The 27,924-nt window shown below is 45.6% G+C and overlaps 1 protein-coding gene across 1 annotated transcript in view; it reads left to right on the forward strand.

Moving 5' to 3' along the window:
• Positions 1–3,363: 3,363 nt before the first annotated feature.
• CLTC (clathrin heavy chain) overlaps positions 3,364–27,924 on the forward strand; it is a 110,781-nt gene continuing 86,220 nt past the window's right edge. The window contains exon 1 of the mRNA XM_032217115.1: positions 3,364–3,756. Coding sequence (XP_032073006.1) covers positions 3,715–3,756 — 42 coding nt within the window. The 5' untranslated portion in view covers positions 3,364–3,714. The remainder of the gene's footprint in view (positions 3,757–27,924) is intronic.

Below are 27,924 nucleotides of genomic sequence, written 5' to 3' on the forward strand. Positions count from 1 at the left end.
CCACTGAACTGCAGATAACAGTCAGCTGTAGTGGCCTTCAGTACTGCACCCTAACCACTGCACCACCTTGGCTACAGAGGCTGCTCTGTAGGCTATCCTGAGTCCCAAGCCTGGTTGACTCTTGCTGGGTGATGATGTCATGAAAGGGCTTTGGGATTCTTATTATGGCTCTGCCTGACAGGAGGCAGATCTTTGTTATGTAGAATAGACTGGCCCAGGCCTTCATGGCCCATTGACAAAGGTGGGGAGGAGCTGAGTTTCTGCCTCCCTTTTAGGGGAAATATTCTGCCCCTTTAATATTTCCTAAAGTATCTCATTTTCCTAGGAGAGGGGTGGGTGCTAACCAGTGGTGGGATACGAATGGTACGCCCCAGTACGGGGTACCGGTGCCTGCTGGGAACATCAGGTACCGTTCTGGTACGGTGCTCTGGCGGGCCCGCCTGCCCTCCTTACCTGTATTTGAGCCGATCGGGGCTTTCGCGTACGTGAATGGAGTGTACGGCGCCTTCGCAACACTCCGCCAAGCAGCTGGAACGTCGTGGGCAGTAAGTATCCATGTGTGCACTGTGCATGTGCTGCGCGCATGCACATGGTGGATGCCAGGCCCCATTGCAGTGTACTGGTTGCAACAGGATCCGGAACTCAGCACAGGTGCTAACTTCCGACAATACACATATCCAAATTTTGGATGCAGCAACCATCATAAGTGTGATGTTTTTTTCAGTGTTGTAGCTTTGAATGTCATTAAACGAATAGTTCAGGGGTGGGTTCCTGCCAGTTCTAAGCTCTTCTATAGAAGAGGTTCCACAAATCTACAGTGCCGTTTAGAACCGGTTCCAGCTCCCTCCCCCTGCCCGTTCGCACATCATCAAGATGAAGAGCGGGAGGAGGAATTCTGGGAGTTGAAGTCCACAAGTCTTAAAGCTGTCAAGTTTGAACATCCCTGGGGTTTTTTTTCCTAAAGGATTAGGGATGCGAGGGTCTTGTAACTTGACAGCTTTAAGACTTGCACACTTCAGTGCCAGAGTTCCTGAGCCAACATGACTGGAGGAGGAATTCTGGGAGTTGAAGTCCACAAGTCTTAAAGCTGTCAAGTTTGAACACCCCTGGGGTTTTTTTCCCCTAAAGGGTTAGAGGTGCAAGGGTCTTGTAGCTTGACAGTTTTAAGACTTGCATGCTTCAAATGCCAGTGTTTCTGAGCCAACATTTTGGTTGCTAAGCAACAGTGTTAAGTGAGTTTCACCACATTTTACAAGTTGGCCACGCCCACCCAGTCACATGACTGCCAAGCCACTCTCACCCGGTCACATGGACGGCAAGCCACTCCCACCCGGTCACTTGGCCGGCAAGCCACTCCCACCCAGTCACATGGCCGTCAAGCCACTCCCACAAAGCAGGCCACACCCACAGAAGAGGTTCTGAAAAATGTTGAAACCCACCACTGGAATGGTTGTAAGTCAAGGTTTACCTGCAGTACAGGTAGTCCTCAACTGAAAACTCTTCATTTAGTGACCGTTTGAAGTTACAACGGCACTGAAAAAATGTGACAGGAGCATTTTTCACACTTATGACCGTTGCAGCAGTTCCATGCTCATGGGATTTACATTTGGATGATTGGCAGCTGGTTCATATTTATGATGCTCGCAGTGTCCCGCAGTCACGTGATCCCCTTTTGTGACCTTCTGACCGGCAAAGTCAACGGTTAAGCCATATTCACTTAACAACCAAGTAACTAATTTAACAACCCCAGCGATTCATTTAACAACTGTCGCAAGAAAGGTGATAAAATGGGATAGAACCAGGGGTGGGTTGCTTTTACCGTCGTTACCAGTACACTGCTCATGGTCTGTTATGCACCCGCCGGATGTGCACTGCACACGCATGCACAGTCCACTGTTCCTGTGACACCCAGCTGCTCGTCAGAGGTCACGCAGGCACTGCACGGTGTGCACAGGTATGGAACGCAGGCGGGTGGGTGGGCCAAACGAGCCACCGTACTGGTACGGTGGCCGCTGCTACTGACTACTACTGGTATGGCCCTACCGGGCCGTACCGGCTGGAACCCACCACTGGGTAGAACTCTTGCTTAAGTTACAGAAACGTTAGGCTCAATTGTGGTTGTGAGTCGTGGACTACCTGTTGCATTTGCCTTACCTTAAAGAAACAGAGTTTTGAATCAAGCCATCATGTGCAGTTAAACCACTGTTGTCCCCAATTTGGGTACAGGTTTTCTGACTGCTTTTTATTGGAGTACTCCAAGGAAAAGGGTATACATGTATATGTATATGTGTGTGTGTGTGTTTTCGTAGATTTTCACAGTGTAGGTATGCTGGTCTTGTTGTATTCGGGTCTTTTCCCGTGTAAGATTTTATGATCTTACATGGGAAAAGACCCGAATACAACAAGACCTACCTACCTATCTCTATATCTACACACACATACTATATATATACACTCCCTTTATTTATTTATCAGCACAAATATAACATTATATATATACATACATTTAAAGTCACAACCCTTGGTATGCCCAAATATGGAAGTTCACTACTTCCATTCTCTGTCCATCGGCTGGTCACAAGAGACCATCCAGACAGAAACCCAATATTTTTACTGTTGCCTTTGTTACATATGTGTTGTATTTGTGCTGATAAATAAATAAAGGGAGACTAGTATAGATCTATTTCAAGCTATTTAGCTCTCATCAGCTAGCCATACCTTTACTGGGATTAGAACCTGGGCTGTACTGCATCTTAGGCAGATGTGTTAACCATTAAGCCATATATATATATGGCTTAATATAGTATGTACACACACAAACGTACGTCACGGTTTTCATCCTACTTTCACTTTCTTTTTCTAAGGTCACCGATTCAAGGGCACCCTAACCTGAGGTGCAGGCGGGATTCGAACCCACAATTCTCTCTTTAACTCCCCCCCCCCCCCGCTCTATTTCAAGCAGCGCCGTTGGTGGACTTCGCTCCTTCAGCATTCCACGGGGGGAAGCGAACAAGGCGCTCTACTTCCTCCGCCCTAGAACGTCCACCTTGCGAATCTTTTTTCTTCTCCCATTCTAACCTCCGACCATGTGACCCCCCCAGACGGGCGGGGCTCCTCTCGGAACGGAACTGACGTCTCCCCCCGCCCATGTCGCATGATGTGGCAAAAAAAAAGGAGGGGGAGGGAGGGAACTTCGGAGAGAGGGCGGGGCTTCGGGATAGGACGACGAACCACGACGAAGACGCGGGCCGGCCGAAAGGAAGAGAGCGGAGAGAGAGAGAAATAAAGTCCCTTCCGGCTTCTTTCCGTATCCTTCCGCCGATCCCATTGATTCCCTTTACGCGGGTTACGTTCGTCCTTCTCTTGCTCGGCGCGATCCTTCCGCCGCTGGGCTAATCCGCGGCAGGTGAAGGCGCAGGCAGAGCGAGGATAAGGCAGAGGTGCGGCCGCAGCGCTCCCTTCCCTCAGGAGGCCCGTCGGTGTTCTTCCGCTCACGCGAGCTGTTTCCGGATCGCTCGCGGGGGCTGCTACTTCTCCTCAGCGTCTCCCTCTCTCTGTCTCTCTCTCTCTCTCCTCCTCGGCCTGCCCCGCCATTACGAGGCGCCCTCGCCGGCTCCTCCGCCCTCCGCTCCGCCTGCGTTCCTGAGGAAAGGCCAGCGCCCCAACCCCGGCGTCGGGCTGGAGCCCCCAAACCCCAACAACGCTTCCGCCGCCATGGCTCAAATCCTACCCATCCGCTTCCAGGAGCATCTCCAGGTGAGGCGGCCTGACCTCCCGACCCCCACGGGGGGAGGCTCTCGACGGGGTGGGGGCGTCGTCGTCGTGCGGGAGCCCGAGTACACGTGTCGTGAAGAACGTGTGAAGGCTCTTTAGAGGCCCTCGTCTCCAGAGACTGCTTCTCTCCCCACCCCCGCCTGGGGTTTGACAGTTGGGGGGTCGGCGAGGGGGTCATTCAAACCTCTGGGTCAGTTCAAGGTGGTCAATTCAAACCCCTGGTCATTTAAGTTAGTCAATTCAAACCCCTGGTCATTTAAGGTGGTCAATTCAAACCCCATGTCATTTAAGGTGGTCAATTCAAACCCCTGGTCATTTAAGTTAGTCAATTCAAACCCCTGGTCATTTAAGGTGGTCAATTCAAACCCCTGGTCATTTAAGTTAGTCAATTCAAACCCCATGTCATTTAAGTTAGTCAATTCAAACCCCATGTCATTTAAGTTAGTCAATTCAAACCCCATGTCATTTAAGTTAGTCAATTCAAACCCCATGTCATTTAAGGTGGTCAATTCAAACCCCTGGTCATTTAAGTTAGTCAATTCAAACCCCTGGTCATTTAAGGTGGTCAATTCAAACCCCTGGTCATTTAAGTTAGTCAATTCAAACCCCATGTCATTTAAGTTAGTCAATTCAAACCCCATGTCATTTAAGGTGGTCAATTCAAACCCCTGGTCAGTTAAGGTAGTCAATTCAAACCCCTGGTCAGTTAAGGTGGTCAATTCAAACCCCTGGTCAGTTAAGGTAGTCAATTCAAACCCCTGGTCAGTTAAGGTAGTCAATTCAAACCCCTGGTCAGTTAAGGTAGTCAATTCAAACCCCTGGTCAGTTAAGGTAGTCAATTCAAACCCCTGGTCAGTTAAGGTGGTCAATTCAAACCCCTGGTCAGTTAAGGTAGTCAATTCAAACCCCTGGTCAGTTAAGGTGGTCAATTCAAACCCCTGGTCAGTTAAGGTAGTCAATTCAAACCCCTGGTCAGTTAAGGTGGTCAATTCAAACCCCTGGTCAGTTAAGGTAGTCAATTCAAACCCCTGGTCAGTTAAGGTGGTCAATTCAAACCCCTGGTCAGTTAAGGTAGTCAATTCAAACCCCTGGTCAGTTAAGGTAGTCAATTCAAACCCCTGGTCAGTTAAGGTAGTCAATTCAAACCCCTGGTCAGTTAAGGTGGTCAATTCAAACCCCTGGTCAGTTAAGGTAGTCAATTCAAACCCCTGGTCATTTAAGGTGGTCAATTCAAACCCCTGGTCAGTTAAGGTGGTCAATTCAAACCCCTGGTCAGTTAAGGTAGTCAATTCAAACCCCTGGTCAGTTAAGGTAGTCAATTCAAACCCCTGGTCAGTTAAGGTGGTCAATTCAAACCCCTGGTCATTTAAGTTAGTCAATTCAAACCCCTGGTCATTTAAGGTGGTCAATTCAAACCCCATGTCATTTAAGTTAGTCAATTCAAACCCCATGTCATTTAAGGTGGTCAATTCAAACCCCTGGTCAGTTAAGGTGGTCAATTCAAACCCCTGGTCATTTAAGGTGGTCAATTCAAACCCCTGGTTATTTAAGGTGGTCAATTCAAACCCCTGGTCAGTTAAGGTGGTCAATTCAAACCCCTGGTCATTTAAGGTGGTCAATTCAAACCCCTGGTTATTTAAGGTGGTCAATTCAAACCCCTGGTCAGTTAAGGTGGTCAATTCAAACCCCTGGTCATTTAAGGTGGTCAATTGAAGCATCTATTTTTGCTCAATAAATGAATATACTCGATTGAGGGGAAGGGGGTGTTGGAAAGGGTGGCCCAAGAAGCAGGGTTTATTCATTTATTGAGCAAAAATAGATTTATCCATGCATAGCCAATTGCCATTGTAAATAGGGAATTGGAGTGGGGGGGGGGGTTAGCTTGAATGACCAGGAGTTTGAATTGACCACCTTAAATGACCAGGGCTTTGAATAACCACTTTGAATGACCAGGAGTTTGAATAACCACCTTTTCCAATTTCTTCAAATTAGGCTTAAATTACTCCCATTTGCAGGCGCCTTTCTCTCCCCCCCCCCTTTTCTCCTCCTGATGAGTTGGGACAGGAGGATTAGAAATGTGTACATGTCATTTTTTTCTGCCTGCCTGTATTATGGTGTTTTGGAATCGTGGCTCTGCTATGGAAAAAGAAGCAATAACAGGAGAGGTTGACAGTATGAGGGTTTAAATGTTGTTTTTAATGGGAAAACTGAAATGGCTTTCTGGTCTTAAGGGAGGGGAGCCTGTTTGGGCGTTCTGGGTGTTTGTGCACATACTTGTATGAACCTGGCTTGATTTGCTGATATCTATTTAATACTGCCTATGCTAGTTTCCTTTTTCACCGGGCCTTGACTTTGAACAAATGTACAGGATGGTAGGTGAAGACAGGCAGGCTCCTGGTTTCCTTCTCCCAATTTCAGGTTTCCATCTGGGTTTGAGTGGGGAGGGTCCCTTATGGGAAAAGAAGAGGGTATTTATTCTGGATTAAAGTGGCCAGAGCAAATTAGCTGAAGCAAAGCCTTAGAAAGAGGAAGGTTTCAGGTTAATGTCCTTTAATTTGGAAGCAGCTAAGAGGAAAAGGAAAGGTGTTAGATTCAAATTGTGCGTGTAGTATCCTGGGTGCAAATTGGAGCAGGTGTGGTGGCTGAAACTTAGGGAAGTAATTCAGAAAGGTTGGCATCATTACGAAGGTGGATGGGTGTGAGTAGTTTAGCAGAAATCGAAGACAAAAGAATAACTGGGGAGTTGACTTCCTTATTTCTCCTTGGCAAAGGAGCCAAGGGTAGGCCGGCATTCTCAGTACAACCCAGCTTGATGCTTGCAGATCTAGAGGGAGAGCAAATTAATGAAACTGTTTGTGAATGGGGGAATGAATTGAACTGGCAGAATTAGGAGCACAGAACTGAGGGGGAGAGGTGTGAGTTGCTACTGGATGGGAGGCAGGTAGATAGGCTTGTATAACAGGTTAGCTAAGAGCGGTAATTAGGAATCAGATAAACATGGATGATCCAACGAGGGAGGTTTATTTTTAGTTATGGGGCATCTCTGTTTGTTTTCAGTATATAACATATTTTTTTTCATCCCTTGGTTCATTAAGACTGAATCTGATGAGGGATAATAGTGGGATTGGCAATGAAGGATGGGTGTGAGCTGGGGTGGAGGGTAGCATTAATGTGAAAATTGGAGCAGTTTGAAAATTATTTGCAATCATTTGGAGTTCAGACAGTGTAGCAGCAGCTCAAATTTAAGAAGTTGATGGTGTGTTGCAATGAGCGTTTTAAAAAATTAGATGTGGCATCTGCTCATTTTGAGATTTGTTAAGTGGGGGGAAAAGGGGATGCTTAATCCCTCGCAGCATTTGGGCTGTAGAAATGCAATTGATAACAGTTAGCTTAGGTTTTTAAGTGTAAGGGATACACTGACAGTTCCTTTTTGAGTGAGGTTTTGAAGACTCATTAATATTGCTTGCCTTTATGAATGCAGTCCAAGAAATCTAATGATGGGAACAGATGCAGTTATGTTCTCCATATGTCCCAGAAATAATTCCAAGTGTTTCCAAAGTACTTTTTTTTTGGGGGGGGGAACCCCACCCTTGCTGTTCTAGACATGGATCCCTAACCGCTGGAGTAACCTATAGTTCAGGGGTCTCCAACCTTGGCAACTTTAAGACTTGTGGACTGAGGCTGGCTAAGAAAGGGAGTTGAAGACCACAAGCCTTAAAGTTGCCAAGGTTGGAGACCCCTGCAGTAGTTAGAGGAAAACCTGCCTGCTTCTGCAAATTTCCCAGTGTATGTTGCCGAGGTCAGTTTGTTTTTAGGGAGCCAATTGTTGACTTCACTCGGGAAAGAGATGTAGGTTTAACCTTCAATACTGTACTTTGATGCATTCCTTCCACCTTTAAGAGCTGGGTCATCCCTTTTGCTTGGCTGTTCTGACTTCAGGGTACTCCCGTTCCACTTTGTTCAGGAATGTGACTGCAGGAAGGTCCAAACCTTGTTTAACTGACCACATATGTGTGTGTAAGGACAGGGTGTTAAACACCTCCTGTACTGCCATTCGTATTGTTGCAACTTCAAGCACTTATCTAATCCTGAATATATCTATCTAATCCTGCCTTGCTGCGTGGGCGGGATACAGCTCTTCCTTCAGAGTTGCCTGCTGGGAGACGCATCAAAGGATGAGCAAGCAGGGAAAAGGGTTTTGGGATTCGCCCGCAAAACCGCCTTGTCTTTCATCAAGTTGAAGTTACAGACCCTTCCCCAAGCAGACATATGGCTATTGGCTCCTATTCAGCTTGCTTTAAAAAAAAAAGCCTGTGAATTGTGGAATTGACTCTATCTTAAAGAGTCATTCTCTACTTGTAGGGGTTAAACATATTTTTTAAAACAATAAGGCTGCTTCTAACATGTTGTGCCATGAAGAATTGTGGGTATAAGTTTCCTGGTTCCTCTAGACTTTATCACCTGATTTTTGAGAGAGTTTAGGCACTTCCTCTTGGAATACAAGCATGTTGCACTTTACTTTGTGGAATGTTTGCTTTTATTGCAGTGATAAGGGTTTTAATAAGGGGCGCAGTGGTTCAGTGGCTAAGACATTGAGCTTATCAATCAGAAAGGTCCATAGTTTGGCGGTTCGAATCCCTAGTGTTGTGTAATGGAGTGAGCTCCCGTTACTTGTCCCAACTTCTGCCAACCTAGCAGTTCAAAAGCACGTAAAAAATGGAAGTAGAAAAATAGGGACCAGCTTTGGTGGGAAGGTCACAGCGTTCTGTGCACCTTCGGTGTTGAGTGATGCCATCCACATGACCATGGAGACGTCTTTGGACAGCGCTGGCTCTTCGGCTTTGAAACGGAGATGAGCACCGCCCCCTAGAGTTGGGAACGACTAGCACATATATATATATGAGGGGAACGTTTGCCTTAAGAGTTTTAATAAAACCATTTGAGTCTCAGGATAGCAGTTCTACGTAGAACAGACGGTGGGTGTACTTAACAAGAATATGCTCTTTGTGTGTTTCTTTGTCTCCACATAAACGTGGCATTCTGTCTTACGTCAAGGGGTTTAACAAACACAACTCCAAAAACACCCTCTTTATTCTTGTTGGGTAGGAAAAATTGTTCCTCTTTGCTATTCACTCTTACTCATTTTCTAAATAAATATCCTCCATTCAAGTGGAGGTGGGGGGAAAGATCTGCAAAGCTTCTCAGCTTTGATACCACCTGTCTTATAGATCAGGGGTCTCTAACCTTGGCAACTTTAAGACTTGCGGACTTCAACTCCCAGAGTTCCTCTGCTGAGGAACTCTGGGAGTTGAAGTCCGCAAGTCTTAAAGTTGCCAAGGTTGGAGACCCCTGTTATAGATGCTTATAGGGCCGTGTTTCTCAACCTTGGCAGCTTGAAGACGTGGACTTCAACTCCCAGCTGGCTGGGGAATTCTGGGAGTTGAAGTCCACATGTCTTCAAGCTGCCAAAAGTTGAGAAAACACTGCTAGTAGGAGTTAAAACCAGTCGCATCTCTATTCAATTTATATAGCTGCCTGTATCACATAATCCTGTGTGGTTCACAGGCTTTATGGACCGTTGAAATCTCCAGGTACTAAAATCTTGTAAAAACCATTTCGGTTTGAAAAAAAAATATCTATAAATGGCATTTTTCTAACCAAGACCCTTTATTTCATACTTGAATGGATTTCGCTTGATGAGTAAAAATGCTTTGCTTTCCAGAACAGGTTCTTTTTTTTGGCTTTGTTTTGGAAAAAGAGTATATACAGTATTCATTTCTGGAAAATTCCTGTGTGATTTCTGCCAAAGTTGTTGCCAAGAAGTCTGCATAGAATGTGATAAAGCAAAATGTATGCATAGGGAAATGTTGATGGGAGGCAGTGCTGCTCATATATCGCACTTGTTTTTTTTTTATTATTACTTGTGATTGGATTCCTCTAAAATAAGATAAAACACTGCATCCATAATTTCAGGACTTAAAAAGGTTACTTGGCGTGAATCTTTCTGGAGCTACTAATTTGCCTGAAAACCTAATTACATTTATTTAGTATTAAACACCAGATTTGCAAATATGGCTGTGTTTCCCCAGCAGAAGAGACAAATCAATGGAGTATATAGACATTTCTGGACATCTCAGTGTTGACACCTGAGCCTTAAGCTCCTATTTATGTTACGGGAAAGTGTTGTTGCACACAAGGTAACTTTGGTGTGCAGGTATGAACATTTTACATCTTGTAAACAGAGGGATATCATCAAGAGGCCACACTTGGAATATCTGCATTCAGTTTTGGTCGCCACGATGTAGAAAAGATGCGGAGACTCTAGAAAGAGTGCAGAGAAGAGCAACAAAGAGGATTAGGGGACTGGAGACTAAAACATATGAAGAACGGTTGCAGGAACTGGGTATGTCTAGTTTAATGAAAAGAAGGACTAGGGGAGACATGATAGCAGTCTTCCAATATCTCAGGGGTTGCCACAAAGAAGAGGGAGTCAAACTATTCTCCAAAGCACCTGAGGGTAGAACAAGAAGCAATGGGTGGAAACTAATCAAGGAGAGGAGCAACTTAGAACTGAGGAGAAATTTCCTGACAGAAAAATTAACCAGTGGAACAGAAGTTGCCTCCAGAAGTTGTGAATGCCCCAACACTGGAAGTCTTTAATAAGATGTTGGATAGCCATTTGTCTGAAATGGTATAGGGTTCCCTGCCTAAGCAGGGGTTGGACTAGAAGACCAAGGTCATTTCCAACTCTGTTGTAATATTATATTACTTTCCAGTAACACACGGTTCCCAAGTAATCTTCCCAACCAACAATTACTAGCTCAGTTGCAACAAAATTGACACTATACAAACCTATGGTCATTTATTTCTAACCTTTATCAATGTTACTTGGGGGTCATGCAAAACCAAAATACTGGAAGTCGTGGGAAGTACAGGTACTCAACAATTTAACCCCCAAATTTACGCTGCTAAATGAAACGTTAAGTGAGTTTGCTCCATTTTACGACCTTTCTTGCCACAGTTGTTAAGTGAATCATTGCATTTTTAATAAATAACGCGGTCGTTAAGTGAACCTGGCTTCCCCATTGACGGTGCTTGTCAGGAGATCGCAAAAGGGGAGCACGTAGTGACCCCTGGGACGCCACAGTGGTCATAAATATGAACCACTTGCCAAGCATCTGAATTTTGACCACGTGACCATGGGGATGCTGCAGTGGTCGTAAGTGTGAAAAGCGGTCCTCGGTCACTTTTTTCAGTGCCGCTGTAATTTTGAATGGTCACTAAATGAACTGTTGTAAGTTGAGGACTACCTGTATTGTTTCTCTGAGGGAGATAAGCGGTTTAGAAATAGGAAATATAAATAAATAAATCCAGATATTGACATTCAAGGGGGAGAAAAGGGGGAGGTAATAGGAAAAGCAAGGTGAAATTGTAATAGATAAGGAATTCTTTGTGAACTCTCTGTAGGAAAGTAGCCTTTGAAGCTCCTTGTTTGATGACATCGAACAGATAAAATGAAGTTGTTTGAAACATGGATGATTATTAACGCAGCTAACAGGGCATACGTGAATCTTTCCCTTTGTTGTACCTTCCAAATGTGTTGACTTTTAACTCTCAGGACACTCAAAAGGATACCAGGACAGATACCACAATTTGTAGCCCAAAGCTATTCTATTGTTTTTTTTTAAAAAAAATGTTTTTAGTTAAAAGTGCGTCTAGTCAAGACTGGTTTTCTCAGTTGCAATGGATGGCTGTGAAGGTTGGTCCATAAGGAATGCTGAGCGCCAAAGAATGGAGGACTTTGAGCTGTGGTGCTGGAGAAGACTCCTGCGAGTCCCATGGACTGCAAGGCCATCCAACCGTCAGTCCTAGAGGAGATCCACCTTGACTGCTCTTTGGAAGGCCAGATCCTGAAGAGGAGACTCAAAGACTTTGGCCACCTAATGAGAAGGAAGGACTCCCTGGAGAAGAGCCTCATGCTGGGAAAGATGGAGGGCAAAAGAATAAGGGGACAGAGAATGAGGTGGCTGGATGGAGTCACTGAAGCAGTCGGCTTGAGCTTAAATGGACTCCAGATGATGGTGGAGGACAGGAAGGCCTGGAGGAACGTTGTCCATGGGGTCGCGATGGGTTGGACAGGACTTTGCAACTAACAACAACAACAGTGCCATCCAGAGTCACTTATCTCTGAGTTTGGCATCTACATAAATTTGTTTAAAACAGGTAGTCCTCAACTTAACCACAGTTCGTTTGGTGATTGTTTGAAGTTACAACAGCCCTGAAAAAAGTGACTTATGACTGTTCTTCACACTTACGACTGTTGCAGCTTCCCCATAGTCACAGGATTCAAATTCAGGGGCTTGGCAACTGGTTCATTTTTACAACGGTTGCAGTGTCCCGAGATCTCACTCGATCCTGACAAGCAAAGTCAATGGGGAAGCCAGATTACTAACATAATAACCAGCCATTCACTTAATAATTGTGGTGGGAAAGGTCATAAAATCGGGCAAAACTCACTTAGCAACTGTCCCGCTTAGCAACAGAAACTTGGGACCCTATTGTGTTCGTTAGCCAAGGATTACCTGTAAATAAAAATAAATTCACTACCCAAGAGAGTCCCCGTGGTGGCTCACCTTTTGCAACCTTGGTGAAATTGTCTCAAGCTGTGAGACTTTCTATAAACGTGTTAGTAAATGTGAGTCAGAGTGGACTGCCTGGTAAGAATGGTTGTCATTAATGGTTAATGTGTTGTATTCTGGAAAACTTTCCACTGCCCTGTTTTTCTAGTTACCTTTCTAGTGTCCTAAAGAGCAGGCCCATTTTACTTTTGCTTCCTAAGGGCAATTATCCGATCTTTCTTTTATGCGGTGAATAGATGATGTACATCTTTTAAGATGGGCACGTCGTCATTGAGTGAAATTACTGATGCAATTGTTATATTAATCTCCTCCTATCCAAGCATCCCGTAGATAGCAACGAAAGAAAGATCTCCCTTCCAGCCCTATGATTCCATGTCCTATGAAGACAGAGGAATGGAAAGGATAATTGAAAAAGACAACTTGCAGCCTATAACCCCCAAAACATTTCTTGAACAGAGCCGAGAAGGCTTTATCCAGAGGCAGAGAGAGTGCAGTTTATACAGCAGACTGGAACTGACAGCGAAGGGCCTTTCCTTCTGGCCTGAAAAAAAGTATTAATATGAAGATGTTTTTATAAGAGTTCAAAGCATAGATATCTCTGCCAAAAGACATAATCTGCCCTACAGAAAATCTGTCTGTACAGAAGGGTAGCACTTCAATCCTGGCACCATTCCTGCCATCTTGTTGACTTCTAACGCCCCCATCACCATCTCCTGATAGCTTCCTAAACCGGCAAGGCAGAATTTCAGGCTCTGAGACGTTTTAGTTTTGCAAAGGTTGAAACCAAAATCTGAATTTGTGTTTGAGGGACACTTGGCGTTCGTTATATAGTTTCAGTACGGGCTTGGTGTGAATCTTTTCAGCAGTCTGTTAATTGCATTTGACATTAATCTAGGCACTTGTCAAGACCCATGTATGATTTGATCATTCTGCCAATCAACGTCATGTGTTTTGAATATTATAAACAATATTTGGATGTTTTTAATTCATATCTTCAGATTTGAAGGGAAAAAATGATAGTTAAGGGGTTTTGCTTTCGCTTTGTGTTTGGCGCGATTGTAATTGGGAGGGAAATTTTCGTCCTGGGTTGGCAATTAGACAGCATCGCATACCATCTGAAGCTGCGATTCTGTACAACGTAATGTGTGTTTATTTGTTAAACTTATATGCTGCCCAGAGTCTCATTGCAGTGTGAGATGAGCAGCATATAAATGTAATAAATCAGCATGGCTGTAAATCCCATTAAAGTCAGGAGGGTTATTCTGAGTTGGCCAGGCCAGGAGGAGTGCTGTGGCTCAAAAGCAGTAACTGTGAGAGGGATCGTGGAGTGGACGGTCACTTGAATATGAGCCAGGAGTGTGCAGCTGCCGCCAAAAAAGCTAATGCAGTCCTGGCTTGTATAAACAGAGGCACAGAATCAAGATCACTTGAAGGGTTAGTGCCACTTTATAAAAACCTAGTAAGGCCACACCTGGAATCCTGCAACCAATTTTGGTCACCATACTACAAGGTGTTGGGACTTTGGACAAGTTTAGAGAAGAGCAACTAAGATGATCAAAGGCCTGGAGGCTAAAACTAATGAAGAATGGCTACAGGATTTGGGTTTCGCTAGTGTAAAGAAAAGAAGAATTAGGGATGGTATGATGGCAGCATTCAAGTATTTGAGGGGCTGCCCCACAAGAGAGGGAGTCAAGCTATTCTCCAAAACATCTGAGGGCAGGACAAGAAGCAATGGTTGGAAATTAACCAAAGAGAAGCAGTGAGGACAGTGGTGGGTTCTGGATCCCATTGCTACCGGTATGGTGCAATGGGGCCGGGCGTCCACCACGTGAGCATGTGCACAGCACGCGCATGCGTACATACCACCTGCAATGCCTCCGCGACACTCCAGCTGCTCGGCGGAGCATCACGCAGGCGCTGTACGCTCCATGTGTGGAAGCCCCGAACAGCTCAAATATAGGTAAGGAGTGTGGGTGGGCAGATGGGGCCCTCCAGAGCACCGTACCGGAATGGTTACCTGGTGCTCCCAGCAGGCACCGTCGTATCCCGCCACTGAGTGAGGACAATAAACCAGTGGAACAGCTTGCCATCAGAAATTGTGGGCGTGCCATCGCTGAAGGCTTTTAAGAAGAGACTAGACTAGGCAGTCACTTATCTGAAATAGTATACCAGTAGGTTCTCCTGCTTGAGCAGGGGGCTGGACTAGAGGACCCCCAAAGACCCTTCTAGCTCTATTCAATTCAAAAATATGCCTTAAGTGTCTTAGCATTACAGATAAAACAGGATTTTTTTTAAATTTAACAATAGAATTTGGGAAAAATAAATCACCTACATCTGAAACTGTTCTTATCTCCTTTAAAAAAAATGATGGGAACCCCCCCCCTTTTTTTTTTCCTGTGCAGCATCATTAGGCAAGATTTAAGAACAAAGCTTGACTATGTGTTCTGGCTTGCTAGGCAAGTTGCTGGGAATCTCTCCATAGTTTTCTGTCTCTTGACCAGAGATTGTTTGGTTTCCGCTAAATACCTCCTGCAAGCAGTGAATTTCTGAGGTTGGAAGTCTGATTGTAGCTGGATCTCCTCAGGCCTCAGCTGTTATATCAAATTGGCTCTCAAAGGCTAGAAGTACCCCTGCGTAGCGGTCTTAAGAACTTCCAGAGTCCCAGGAAATAAATACTTAAAGGACTCTTCCCTAATGTGGCAGGAGGGAGAATGTAGAATGGAGTTTCCCCATTGTGTTTTGTTCTCCAAGGATTGCAGGGATGACAGTTCTGAAAAACAGAGTACAGTGAAATTCTAGTATAATAGAGCCAGCTTGGTCTAGTGGTTAAAGGCACCAGGCTAGAAACCTGGAGACAGTGAGTTCTAGTCTTGCCTTAGACATGAAAGCTGGCTGGGTTACCTTTAGCCCAATACTAGGAGACAGTGAGTTCTAGTCCTGCCTTAGGCAAGAAAGCTGTTTGGGTGACTTTGGACTAGTTACTCTTAAGACCAACACACTTCACAGGATGGTTGTGGGGGAAATAGGAGACATACATGTTTGCCGCCTTGAGTTACTTATCAAGAAACAAAAGTGGGATAAATATCTCCCAAAGTCTAATTTAATAATAATCTTTTGCAATTGTACAGCTTGCAAAAATAGGGCAGACAGCGGGGGAACCAGTGAGAATAAGCACCCGTCTAGTTAAGTCATTTGCCCATTGTGGATCCCCCAGGGAGAAAAAGATAGCGGGGGTGGATCATTTCAAGGAAAGTATTTTCAGGTGCTGCCAGTGACATACTTGTTAAAAGTCCCTTGTCTGCCAAATAATTCAACCTTTCAGCAGACCAGGAATGCATTATTGAAGTGCTATGTATCAGCCTCTTGGTGACAAAGGAAATGGAGATAGCTGCTCATTTTCGGGGCTGTTTGGGCAGTGGCCCGTCCTCTCAGGTGTGTAAAAAAAAAGGTGGCCTCTTTTGCACAGGGAAGAGTCTGTGAAGGAACATCTACCTATAGCTATTTACTTTGCCCATCGTGTAAGAGACGTGCTAATGAGTGTCATGGTAGCCTAGTGGTGAAGACTCTTCCCTCTTACTTGGAAGGTTGAGAAACTTAGGTAGGATTTCTCTCTTATGGTTCTCCTATGGTGCCAAGAAAAAATGCTGCTGTGAACTTCATGTTGGCGTCAGGAAGGGCATCCAGCCAGTAAATGCTCAGCTCCATCCAGTCTCCCCAACTCTACCCTGAATTAAGGGATCATAGGAGTTTTATTTTTTTTAAAGGAGTTTTTAAGAGACATGTTTATGTTCTAGGGAGTCTTCTCAATCTCTTTGTTGTATGCTTTCCAGCACATGCTGGGGAGTTCTGGGAGTTGAAGTCCACGCAGCTTCAAGATGCCAAGGTGGAGAAACACTGTCCCACAATTTCGACTGAAAAATGAAAGAACTACCCTGTTTCCCTGAAAATAAGCTCTCCCCGGATAATAAGCCCAATTGGGCTTTTGAGCGCATGCACTAAAATAAGCCCTCCCCTGAAAATAAGCCCTCCCCAAAATATTGCAACAGCAGCAGACATGAGGTGACCACCCTCGCCACCTCCTGCACCTCAAAAATAATAAGACCTCCCTGAAAATAAGGTCAAGCGCTTATTTTGGGAGTCAAAAGAAAATATGACCCTGCCTTATTTTCGGAAAAACACAGTACTACCCTAGTTGTCTCTGACAAAGAAATGATTGCCTGCAGACAAACCCTTTGGAAGCCTTGCTAATTCTCTCTGGTGCGCCACACACAACACTGTGAAACATTCCCTTCGTTCCTCCGTTCAACGCTCTCTATTCTAGCCCAATTTTCGGGCCATCAAGCAGCGAAACCTTTGCAAGTGGGAAGAGGCTTGGTTATCAGTGCCACAAGGGCGAAGGGCTGCGCAGTGCAAATTAAGTGGCCTGGTGGCTGATTGAAAACTAATCTTACTTATAATAGGATTATATCCCCGCCAGTGTTCTGTGTTGGACTTCGGCTCTCATTTAATGGCTTTTTGGAGGGATGGGAACTCCGAAAGCAGCAGTAAATGAAAATAAGTACCGTGTTTGCCAAACATACGGCTAGGATAGCTTACATCTCCTTTAAGAATATGTGTGATTTAGTGTAGTGAGGGGATTTATGTATTGTATATATTCTTTAACTGTAATTCCTTGCAGGACTGTCTCTCCTTGGTTGCGTCCACTGGTCTGGTAAGATTCAAAAGGTGAGGCAGGTTCCAGATGCATTAGGTGTCAAACTCGATGTCTTTGAGGGCCATCAGGGTTGTGTGTGACCTCGGAGTGGGAGGTGTGGTGTGGCCAGTTTAGTTCAATTTACTTTATAGTCATTGCACAGCGTACAACGAAATTAAACGCCACCTTCAGTGTACATTATAACTATAAAAATAAAAACACAAGCACACATCCTTCACATGATGTATAATTGAAATTGAAAACCCCTGATATTGCATTAATACTGCACTTTACCATAGAATTCAATATATTTACTGCTCTGGGATAGAAGCTGTTTTTCAGCCTATTTATCCTTGTTTTTTATTGCCCTGTACCGTCTGCCGGATGGTAATAGTTAAAAAAAAAAAGGGGTGTCCAGGATGAGATGGATCTTCAAGAATGTTTTGAACTTTCTTAAGGCAGCGGGAGCTATCAAGCTCTTCCTTTTTTTAAAAAAAAAAATATAATTTTTATTAAACATTATTACCTTTAAAAAACAAGAAGAAAAATACAACGACATAAATACAACGACATAAGCAAGACAAGCTCTTCCAAGGAGGGCAGAGGGCAACCCACGATCCTCTGGGCAATGACGTTGACCCTCTGCGCTGTCCTATCTGCTGCTGTGCAATTGGCAAACCAGACACAGGTGCAGCAGGTTGAAATACTCTCTATGTTGCAACGGTAGAAGGTCACCAGCAGTTTCCTATTCAGTAGTAGTTTCCTGAAAAGTCTCAGGTCGTATAATCTCTGCTGGGCCCTTTTGACCAGGGCTGCAATGTGAACACCCCAGGCCAGGTCCTCTTTGAGGACAACACCCAGAAACCTAAAACTGACCACTTGCTCCACTCGGCCTCCATTGATAAGCAAGGGCTGGATGTCTGATCTATTCCTTCTGTAGTCCACTATAATCTCCTTGGACTTCTTATTGATGTTAAGGACCAAGTTATTGTCTCCGCACCACGAAAGCAACTGGTCCACCTCAGCTTGACGTGACTCATGTTGGAGGCGCCTGTGGTGGCCCGAGCACTCTGCCAGCGAAAAGGGGCTCCTGAACTCAGTTTTCACTGGCAGAGGCCCCGCGGGATGGTTCCTCCAGCAGTTCCCTGGAGGAGAACTTTTTCTGTTATGGCCCCTGCTCTTTGGCACATCATTTCCCTGGAAATACAGTTTGTCCTGACCCTTCTGGCTTTCCATATGACTCTTAAAAGCATGTCCCAAAGGTGCTTTTCCCCCCCAAAATGCAGCTGGGCCTTCTTGGGGTTTTTTCCCCTCTTATAAAACATTTTACTTCTCATCCAAAGCTTCTACAGAAACTGAACTGAACAAGCTTGAGAATCTCCACAGACCCTAAAAGCATGGTTTTATTTATTTTATTAAATTTACCATGCCGCCCTTCCCACCCACAGAGTTACAGTGACTTTGTAAACAATGGTATTGTGACCAAGCCTGAGGCTCAGAATGTGTGGTTAAGCCTGGATCACGATTATAGAATACTGCTTATGCTGCCCATCATCGCCCTATCAGGTGGAGTAGCATACAAGTTTAATAAAGAAAGGTTGATTATTTTTATTTGTTAAATTTATTTGCCACCTATCTTGCTGTGGAGATACTCTAGGCACCTTACAACAATAAAAAATTACGCTTCATTGTTTTATCTCGCTTGTTTTATTTGTTAAAATATTGTTGCCATCCTCTTTTAACCACTCCATACTCACTACTGGCTGAATGCCCTTCCTGTCGCCAATGCGGAGTTTTGTTCATTATATTGAGCTGATACATACCTTGAGCCGAGGTGGCGCAGTGGTTAGAGCACAGCACTGCAGGCTACTTCAGCTGACTGCTAGCTGCATTTCGGCAGTTCGAATCTCACCAGGCTCAAAGTTGACTCAGCCTCCCATCCTTGCGAGGTGGGTAAAATGAGGACCCAGATTGTTGGGGGGCAAGAGGCTGACTCAATAAGACTCTGCTTAGAGTCTTATTGCGATTGCTGTACATATTGTTACAGTTTAATTTTATTTTTATTCCCTATTAGCTGCCAAAATCATATCTTTGAGATGGGTAGCCAACCACAGATTCAAAATAAATAAATAAATAAATATGTACAAAGCAGGTAAGGGGTGCTTTTAAAATAAACCTGTATGTCCCCATATCCTGAGGGACCAAACATAAATATGGAGAAATTAAGTGTACCATTTTAACAACGTGTTGTTACACAATTTTAAAACTAGGCATTGTTAAGGTTCAGTCATTCTGCAGCAACAATTACACATGGTTTTTTTATTGTATATCCCAGCCCTCCCAATTTCCACCCCCCCTTTCATCTGGGAGAAATACCGTGTTTTCCCAAAAATAAGACATGCCCTGCTAATAAGCCCAATCGGGCTTTTCAGAGCATGCACCATAATAAGCCCTCCCCTGAAAATAGGCCCGCCCCCAACTATTTAAGTGCATGCACAACCGGGCCCCACTATTACCACTGTACCATCTACCAGTACAGCATGCAGGGCAAAAAGAGGGCTCGCCACAAAAAAAGTGGCGGGTGAAGCAAAGTGCTTCCACCTCCCGCCCTTCCCTCCCGCGCAAAAAGAGCCCGCCACAAAAACAGCAGCACGTCAGTAATGCGATCACCCCCTCCCGCCTGTTCCTTCTCACGCAAAAAAACACCGCCAACCCCAATGGCCAAGGCAGCCTGCCTGGTTCCCTTCCCCGCCGTCCCTTTAGCAAGAGGTGGCAGGTGGGGAGGGGAGAAGCGAGACACGCCTCTTACCTTTCCAGGTCCGTTGTGTTTCTCGCCCTTTCGTCCATTGAATCCCCTTGTAAAAAAAACCTCGCGAGTTAAACTCGCGAGGTTTTTTTTACAAGGGGATTCAATGGGCGAAAGGGCGAGGAACGCAATGGACCTGGAAAGGTACAAGGTGCGCCTCACGGCCTAATACTCCTCGCCACAATGGTAAAGGCAGCCTGCCTGGTTCCCTTCCCCACCGTCCCTTTAGCGAGGGGTGGCAGGTGGGGGGGGGGAGAAGCGAGACGACGTCCTAGCGCTACCAGAGACTGACAGCTCCGCTGCATTCCTCACCCTTTCACCCATTGAATCCCCTTGTAAAAAAAACCTCGCGAGTTGAACTCATGAGGATTTTTTTACAAAGGGATTCAATGGACGAAAGGGCGAGGAATGCAACAGACCTGGAAAGGTAAGAGGCGCACCTCGCTTCTTCCCCCCCCCCACCTGCCACCCCTCGCTTAAGGGACGGTGGGGCAGGGAACCAGGCAGGCTGCCTTTAGCATTGCGGCAAGGTGGGCGGTGTTGGGCCACGAGGCGCACCTCTTACCTTTCCAGCTCCGTCACGTTTCTCGCCATTGTGTTCAGGAAAGCCCCTGGTTAAAAAGAAAACCTCGCGATTTCAAGAAGTTTGTTTGAACTCACGAGAGGGTTTTTTTTTTTTAACCAGCCGCTTCCCTGAGCACAATGGCGAGGAACGCTACGAAGCTGGAATGGTAAAAGGTGCACCTCGCTTCTCACCTCCCCCAGAAAATAATAAGATCTTCCCCTATAATAAGTCCAAGGCCATATTTCGTGGGGCAAAAGAAAATAAGGCCCTGTCTTATTTTCGGGGAAACACGGTAGGCTATCTTGTAATGTGTGATTATGCAAGCATGCTACAATTTATTTGGTTCTGAAACGTGTTGTTTAAAATATGCTTCACACAATCTCACATTGTATAGCTGAGCATGTCTGCCTTTGCTTGCTTCATTCCTCCCCCCCCCCCCCCCCCCTGCTTTCTGGCGTTTAAAACTGAACTCTTCCTGCAAATTTTTGCAGTGCTTTTCTCATCTGGCTTCCTGTGTTGATTGTCTTGTGACATTCTAAGGATTTTATTCGATTACAAGCTTTTTTTTTGGTAGAGAAGAAACCAGCTCATCAGAATTATATGCCAGTTTTTCTTCAACTATTTTAAAGCTAATTTCTAGGATTAAAACTTGCAAGGCAGATTATGCAGAAATATTTTTAAAATGCACGATTGTTTTAGACTTTTTTCCAGTGTGGTATATAGCTATCTATAGATAGATGTCAAGTTTTGTATCTGATCGCATGAAATATATAATTGAATAATAGAATAACACAGTTGGAAGGGACCTTGGAGGTCTTCTAGTCCAACACCTTGCTCAAGCAGGAGACCATATGCCATTCTGCACAAATGGTTGTCCAATCTCTTCTTAAAAAAACTCCAGTGTTGCAACACCCATAATTTCTGGAGGCAAGCTCTTCCACTGATTAGTTGTTCTCATTGTCAGGAAAATTTTCCTTATTTCTAGATTGGCTCTCTAATGATCTTCCATTGTTTTTGTCCTGCTTTCAGGTGCTTTGGGGAACAGGTAGACCATCTGTTCTCTGTGACAACCCCTCAAGTATTGGAAGATTGCTATCATGTCATCCCTAACCAGGATGGTATAAAGTCTTCCACCTTGGCAAGGGGGTTGGACTAGCACAAGGGTCGACAAACTTAAACAATCAAAAGAGCCATTTGGACCCGTTTCCCACAGAAAAGAAAACTCCGGGAGCCACAGAGTCCTAACCGGAAGCCCCCTGTTCAATTCTGGAGCTGACAGGAAGTTCAGTTCCCCCACCATAGAGTCTCCTCCTAGAGCAGCATCCTTTTTCCTCTACCTATCATAACCGAAAGCCCTATCAATTGTAGAGACAACTGGAAAACCCTCCCCTTGCCATAGAGTCTTCTCCTGGCGCACTGTGCTTCTCTTCCCGCCCCCCACCGGAAACTCCTCTCAAAATTGTGGCGCCGACCAGTGACGGAGCTGCAGCAGAGGGAGGAAAGTGCCACATGCGGCTCCAGAGCCGCAGTTTGCTGACCCCTGGACTAGAAGACCTCCAAGGTCCCTTTGAGCCAGGTGATACTGTTATCAGTGGAACAGCTTGCCTCCAAAAATTATGGGTACTCCATCACTGGAGGTTTTTGAGAAGAAACTGGAGAGCCATTTGTCTGAAACGGTATAGGGCAGTGGTGACGAACTTTTTTGGCACCAAGTGCCCAAACTGGAACGTGTGCGTGCACGGGAGCACCGGAAACCCGAAGGCCAGCTGGCCAGTGCGCATGCACGCACTGGAAACCTAAAAACCAGGTGGTTGGTGTGTCCATGCACCCTGGCCATCTGCTCTTCGAGTTTCTGGCACTCCGGCACACGCAAAAATCAACTGGCCGGCACGCATGTGCATGCCAGAAACCAGAAGAGCAGTTGATGATGGTGCGCATGCCCACAGAGAGGGCCCTGCATGCCACAGGTTTGCCATCATGGGTAGAGGGCCTCCTGCTTGAGCAGAGGGTTGGGCTAGAAGACCAACCAAGTCCCTTCCGGGTCTATTCTGATTACCCTTCTCTCAGTTTGTAGGAGTTTGTAGCCAGTTCCTGCAACCGTTCATTATGCTGTAGCCTCCAGACCCCTAAATTATCTGTCTTCTGCACTCTTTCTAGATCTGTCTCCATATTTTTTTAAAAAATTCATGGCAACCAAAACTGGAGGCAATATTCCAAGCCTGATCTTACCCAAGACCATGTAAAGCGACACTAAAACTTCACTTTCTCTTGATTGTATCCCTCTGTTAATGCAGCCTACAATGGCCTAGATGCTTCCTGTTTTGATATTCAAACTTGCACCCTGACCATAGTATCCTGTTAGAGGTCTGGTTGAGATCAAGTATGTCGTAGACCTGGTTTTTTCTTTTTTCTTTTCTTTTTCTTTTTGTCCGGTAACAGAACAATGGCTTACTTATGGTTGTGCATTATCAAAACTAGTGCACTCTGCATTTTCAGCATTTTTGCGCGCTTCCTTTTTGGAAAGCGAGCTCTTCTAGGAAATTATGCTGACTACCTAGCAAGAAAAAGGTCAGCGAGTTTGCCACAGTCAGCATCTTTTCCCCCCCCCCCCCCCTTAATTGTGTTTCAGCTGGTGAGGCTCATTGACAAGAACATCAAAATACGTTTCCACAAGCATCAGGGTTATTCTTAGCTCTTTAGCTATGGGATCTCGAGGGGAAGGGACCTGGACTATCTATCTATCTACAGTCTTTCCCCGAAAATACGACCTGTCCTGAAACTAATGCCTTGCCACATTTTTCGCGTGGGCAAAAATATACCCCCACCCCTGAAAATAAGACCCTGGACACCCCCCCCCCCCTCTAGCCAGGCAGAGCACCGCTCACCAACCTAGCGGTATCCCAAAGGGGCCAAGCCACGGGAGCCGGGGGGAAAGGCGCTCACGTTGCTTGGCACCTTCAGGATACTGCTAGGTTGGGGAGTGGCTTTCTACCTGGCCAGATGGGGGAGTTGCCAGGCGGCTGCTCCCTTGCGAGTGGGCTCCCGAAGAGCTGGGCACAGCCTCAGGGGCAAAGCAGCCATGAGGTGACCACGCTCATGAGCAGCCGCCCGGCAAACCCCCTCTCCAGTCAGGCAGAGCGCTATTCACTGACCTAGGGGGTATCCCTAAGGTGCCAAGCCACGTAGCGCTCTGTCCGCCCCCAGCTCCCGCGGCTTGTCACATTAGGGATACCCCCTAGGTCAGTGCATGGAGCTCTGCCCGTCTGCAGAGAGGTGTTGCGCGAGTGCCTATTCCGCCCCCAGCAAGCATGCCTCCCAGCCTCACCATGCCCTGGCCCAGCTCTCCCTTCAGGGCGCTGCTGCTGCGCTCCGAGCATAATTTCTTTTCCGGCTTCCAAACTCCAAAATCTGGCTGCCGAGTCTTCCAGCAGCGGCCTCTCTAGGAGTGCACTCTATGATTGTGGGCTGGCTGCTGGAAGACTCTCTGTGTGGCAGCCGGCCCACAACCATAGAGCGCACTCCTAGAGCGGCCGCTGCTGGAAGACTCAGCAGCCAGGTTTTGGAGTATATTTGATATATATATTTTCACGGGTGCAGGTATGCTGGTCTTGCTGTATTCGGGTCTTTCCCCGTGTAAGATTGAGATTGTCTTGGCAACGTTTCAGCAAGGTCTCACTCACCATCTTCAGGCTGGGAATCAGATATTATACTTAAATCTGGGCAGCTAATTGTGTGCTTGCTGTTTTTTTATTGTTGTGTTACATTTATTGTTGAATTTGTATATCCCAAAGGTGCTTTTTCAGGAGGCAACTGGACTTGATGTTTTCTTTGAAGACGTCTCGCTTCTCATCCAAGAAGCTTCTTCAGCTTCCGACTGGAGGGTGGGGAATGGAAGGGTTTATATTCCTTTCAGACACCCGCCATGGTGCTAGGCTCTTCTATTTAGCCACGTTTTCTAAGCCGTGCGCATGTGTGCACGCACGGCTTAGGCCACCCGCATGAGTGAAGCGCATGCGCGGCTCACATTTTTGGTGCTAGGCGAACTGGATGTTAAATTATGTGACACCCACCTTTGTACAGTGGCATAAGGCAGGGATCCTCAACGGTTATGGTCTGCAGCCTATTGGGAATCAGTCGGTGTAAGGGGCAGGTGAACATGAGAATCTTAATTGTGCATAGGCGTGATCTAGGTTACATATGTAAAACCACCTCCACCCCCCCCCCTGCCATGGGTCTGTGGAGAGAGAATAGTTGAGGACCGCTGACCAAAAGGTTTCTCTCACAGTGTCTTTGTAGTGCTTGTATGTTCAACCTCAATGTGTCTTCACAGACTCTAGTTCAGGGGTCTCCAACCTTGGCAACTTTAAGCCTGGCAGACTTCAATTCCCAGAATTCTGGGAGTTGAAGTACGCCAGGATTAAAAGTTGCCAAGGTTGGAGACCCCTTGCCCTAGTTCACTACAGAGCAACTAGTGAGACGTATGGTGGCCATCCATTCTGATGACATGTCCCATCATCTCATCTGAGCTCCGATAATCCGAGACTCGATGCGGGTGGATTCCGCATGATATAAGACCTCAAGATTGGAGATACGGTCTTGCCGAGGACAGAGCGGGGAGACCATGGACGTGTTTTCGGTTGTTTGATGTGTCTTTGGTACACTCCCATTGTTTCAATGGTGGAATTCATTTTTTTTTTACTATTGGTTCTGTGGGCATGTCTTGGTGGGCCTGGCAGGGGAACGATACTGTAAAATCCCTATTCCCTCCCCACCCCACCAGCCTGTTTTCTAGCTCCGTTCTCCAGTGCAGGGCAACAGAAGGAGACCCAGCTGATCAGCTGGGACTCAAAAGAGGCAGAGAATAGATGGGGCGGGGCCAGCCAGAGATGGTATTTGCCGGTTCTGCTTACTACTAACAATTTCCACTCCCGGTTCTCCAGAACTGGTTGAATACCACCTCTGAATTGTTACATTTGTATTGTATTGGTACGCTTCCATCCATGTACAGGTAGTCCTCGACCTGTGACCACAATTGAGCCCAACATTTCTGTTGCAAAGTGAGACCCCCATTTTATGACTTTTCTTGCCACTGTTAAATGAATCACTGCAGTTGGTAAATTAGCAACACGGATGTTAAATTAAACTGGTTTCCCCATTGACTTGGCTTGTCAGAAGGTTGCAAAAGGTGATCATGTGACTCCCGGAACATGGAAAAATAACACCGCAATTGCCAAGCAACTAAATGTTGATCACACGATCACAGGGCTGCTACAAAGGTGGTAACTCTGAAGAAATGGTCATCAGTCAAATTTTTTTTTTTAGTACCCTGTGGCCAACTCAAATTACTGCGGAGAAATTTAACAATTTTATTTCATTATTTCAGATAAATTTAAAAATATTTTAATTTTTGCCATTCACGTTTCGTTTTGGCATCCTTTTCTTTAATGATTCTATTCCGCCATTTCTTTGATATTCGTGTGACTTTTGTCCTGCAGTGAAGTTGGCCCTGGCAAGTTGACTGCAGCAAATTGTCAGATCTGGCCAGGAAAGTTTTGAAGTACTGATCCAGGTTCTGGTGCTCCTAATTCCAAACCATCAAAGTTAAAGATCAGTGTCAAAACAGAATCGGTTTATCCCGATGGCTCTCTTGTAAGCAAATTCTCTTACGAATCATCAGCTTTCACCGCAGAACTTCCTACAAGTTTTAAATCTTGACAGAGAAATTGATCCTTAGCTGTGGAGTTTGTTGCCAGCTGGTTTTGGATTTGCTCGCAGCTCAGCTTGCAAACGTTTGCATTATGTTCTTTTCCCTACCGGAAAGACTGGGTGTCTCACCAAGAGGCAGCCGGATTCCTGCTCGTGGGGATCAAAAACCGTTGATCGGAAATCAACTGCAGCCTCTTGGAAGCTTCAGTACTACGAAGTGGGAAAGCAGAAGTTGTCTTTTAGCTTTAGGGCAGCAGTTAGAGGCATATGACAGAACGGAAATCCTTGATTCTAGCGGGAACATGGGGCCTTCACACAGCAATGTTGGAAGGAGACCTTATAATACTTTACAATAAGCAGATTTTCCAGAAAGTATTGCTCCTCCGTTTTAGCTTCCTAAGCTGTTTCTCTGTGCAGTTCTGGCTGCATGCGATTACAGTGTGTAGGTATTTTGAGCAGAGATAACAAATCTGTACACCGCCTTCATTTTTCTTAAAAAGCCATTGGCTGGTTGCATTTTATAAATCCGGACCAATGCTGCTTAACATCGGCAACTTTAAAATGTGTTGGACTTCAACTCCCAGAATTCAGGCATCTTGACTAGAGAATTTTGGGAGTTGAAGTCCACACATCTTTTAAGTCGCCAAAGTTGAGAAGCACTGATCTGTAGAAACATCGTAGAAAGTAATGGGTTCTAGATGTTATAGGATTTCCCAACTGTGGCAAATTTAAAACTTGTGAACTTCAAATCCCAGAATTCCCCAGGGAGCCAAACTATTTCTCAATGAGGTGTAGTTGACAAAGTATTCTAAAAGGTAAAGGTTCCCCTTGCACATATGTGCCAGTCGTTCCCGACTCTAGGGGGTGTTGCTCATCTCCGTTTCAAAGCCGAAGAGCCAGCGCTGTCCAAAGACGTCTCCGTGGTCATGTGGCCGGCATGACTAAATGCTGACGGCGCACGGAACACTGTGACCTTCCCACCAAAGATGGTTCCTATTTTTCTATTTGCATTTTTGCATGCTTTCATGCTGCTGGGTTGGCAGAAGCTGGGACAAGTAACGGGAACTCACTCCATTACGCAGCTAGGGATTTGAACCGCCGAACTGCCAACCTTTCTGATCGACAAGCTCAACGTCTTCGCCACTGAGCCACTGTGTCCGTTTTAAAATATTCTATAGAAATTACAAATGCCACCCAACCATCTAACAAAATAACATAGTTAGAAGAGATCTTGGAGGTCTAATAGTCCAACCCCCTGCTCAGGCAGGAGGCCCTATATTATTCCAAACAAATGGCTGTCCAAACTCTTCTTTTCTGGAAACAAGTTGTTCCACTGATTAATTGTTTTAAGTGTGAGGAAATCTCTCCTTAGTCCTAGGCTGGTTCCCTCCTTGATTAGTTTCCATCCATTGCTTCTCACCCTGCCTTCAGGTGCTCCTATGCCAGTGATGGTGAACCTACCACACCTGTGTCAAAGGTGACACATCCCAATGTTTTGGGTGACATACCAACATTCACCAACACCTGACAATAACTACTCTTGAACATATGTCCCACTCTCGCGTGATTTTTAGAGACTGCAGAAGCCTCACAATTGTGGGGTCTGCTCTCATGCAGCCTCCAGAGCCTCCAAAAATAGTGCGAGAACGAGGGTGTGCCTTAATATGATTTTCCTGGGCTGCACAGGCTGTGATGGAGCATTTTCTGAAGCCATTTCAAGAGCAAGAAGCCTTCTGCGACT

Source organism: Thamnophis elegans, chromosome 4 (genome assembly GCF_009769535.1).
Source record: "Thamnophis elegans isolate rThaEle1 chromosome 4, rThaEle1.pri, whole genome shotgun sequence".
Lineage (NCBI taxonomy): Eukaryota > Metazoa > Chordata > Lepidosauria > Squamata > Colubridae > Thamnophis > Thamnophis elegans.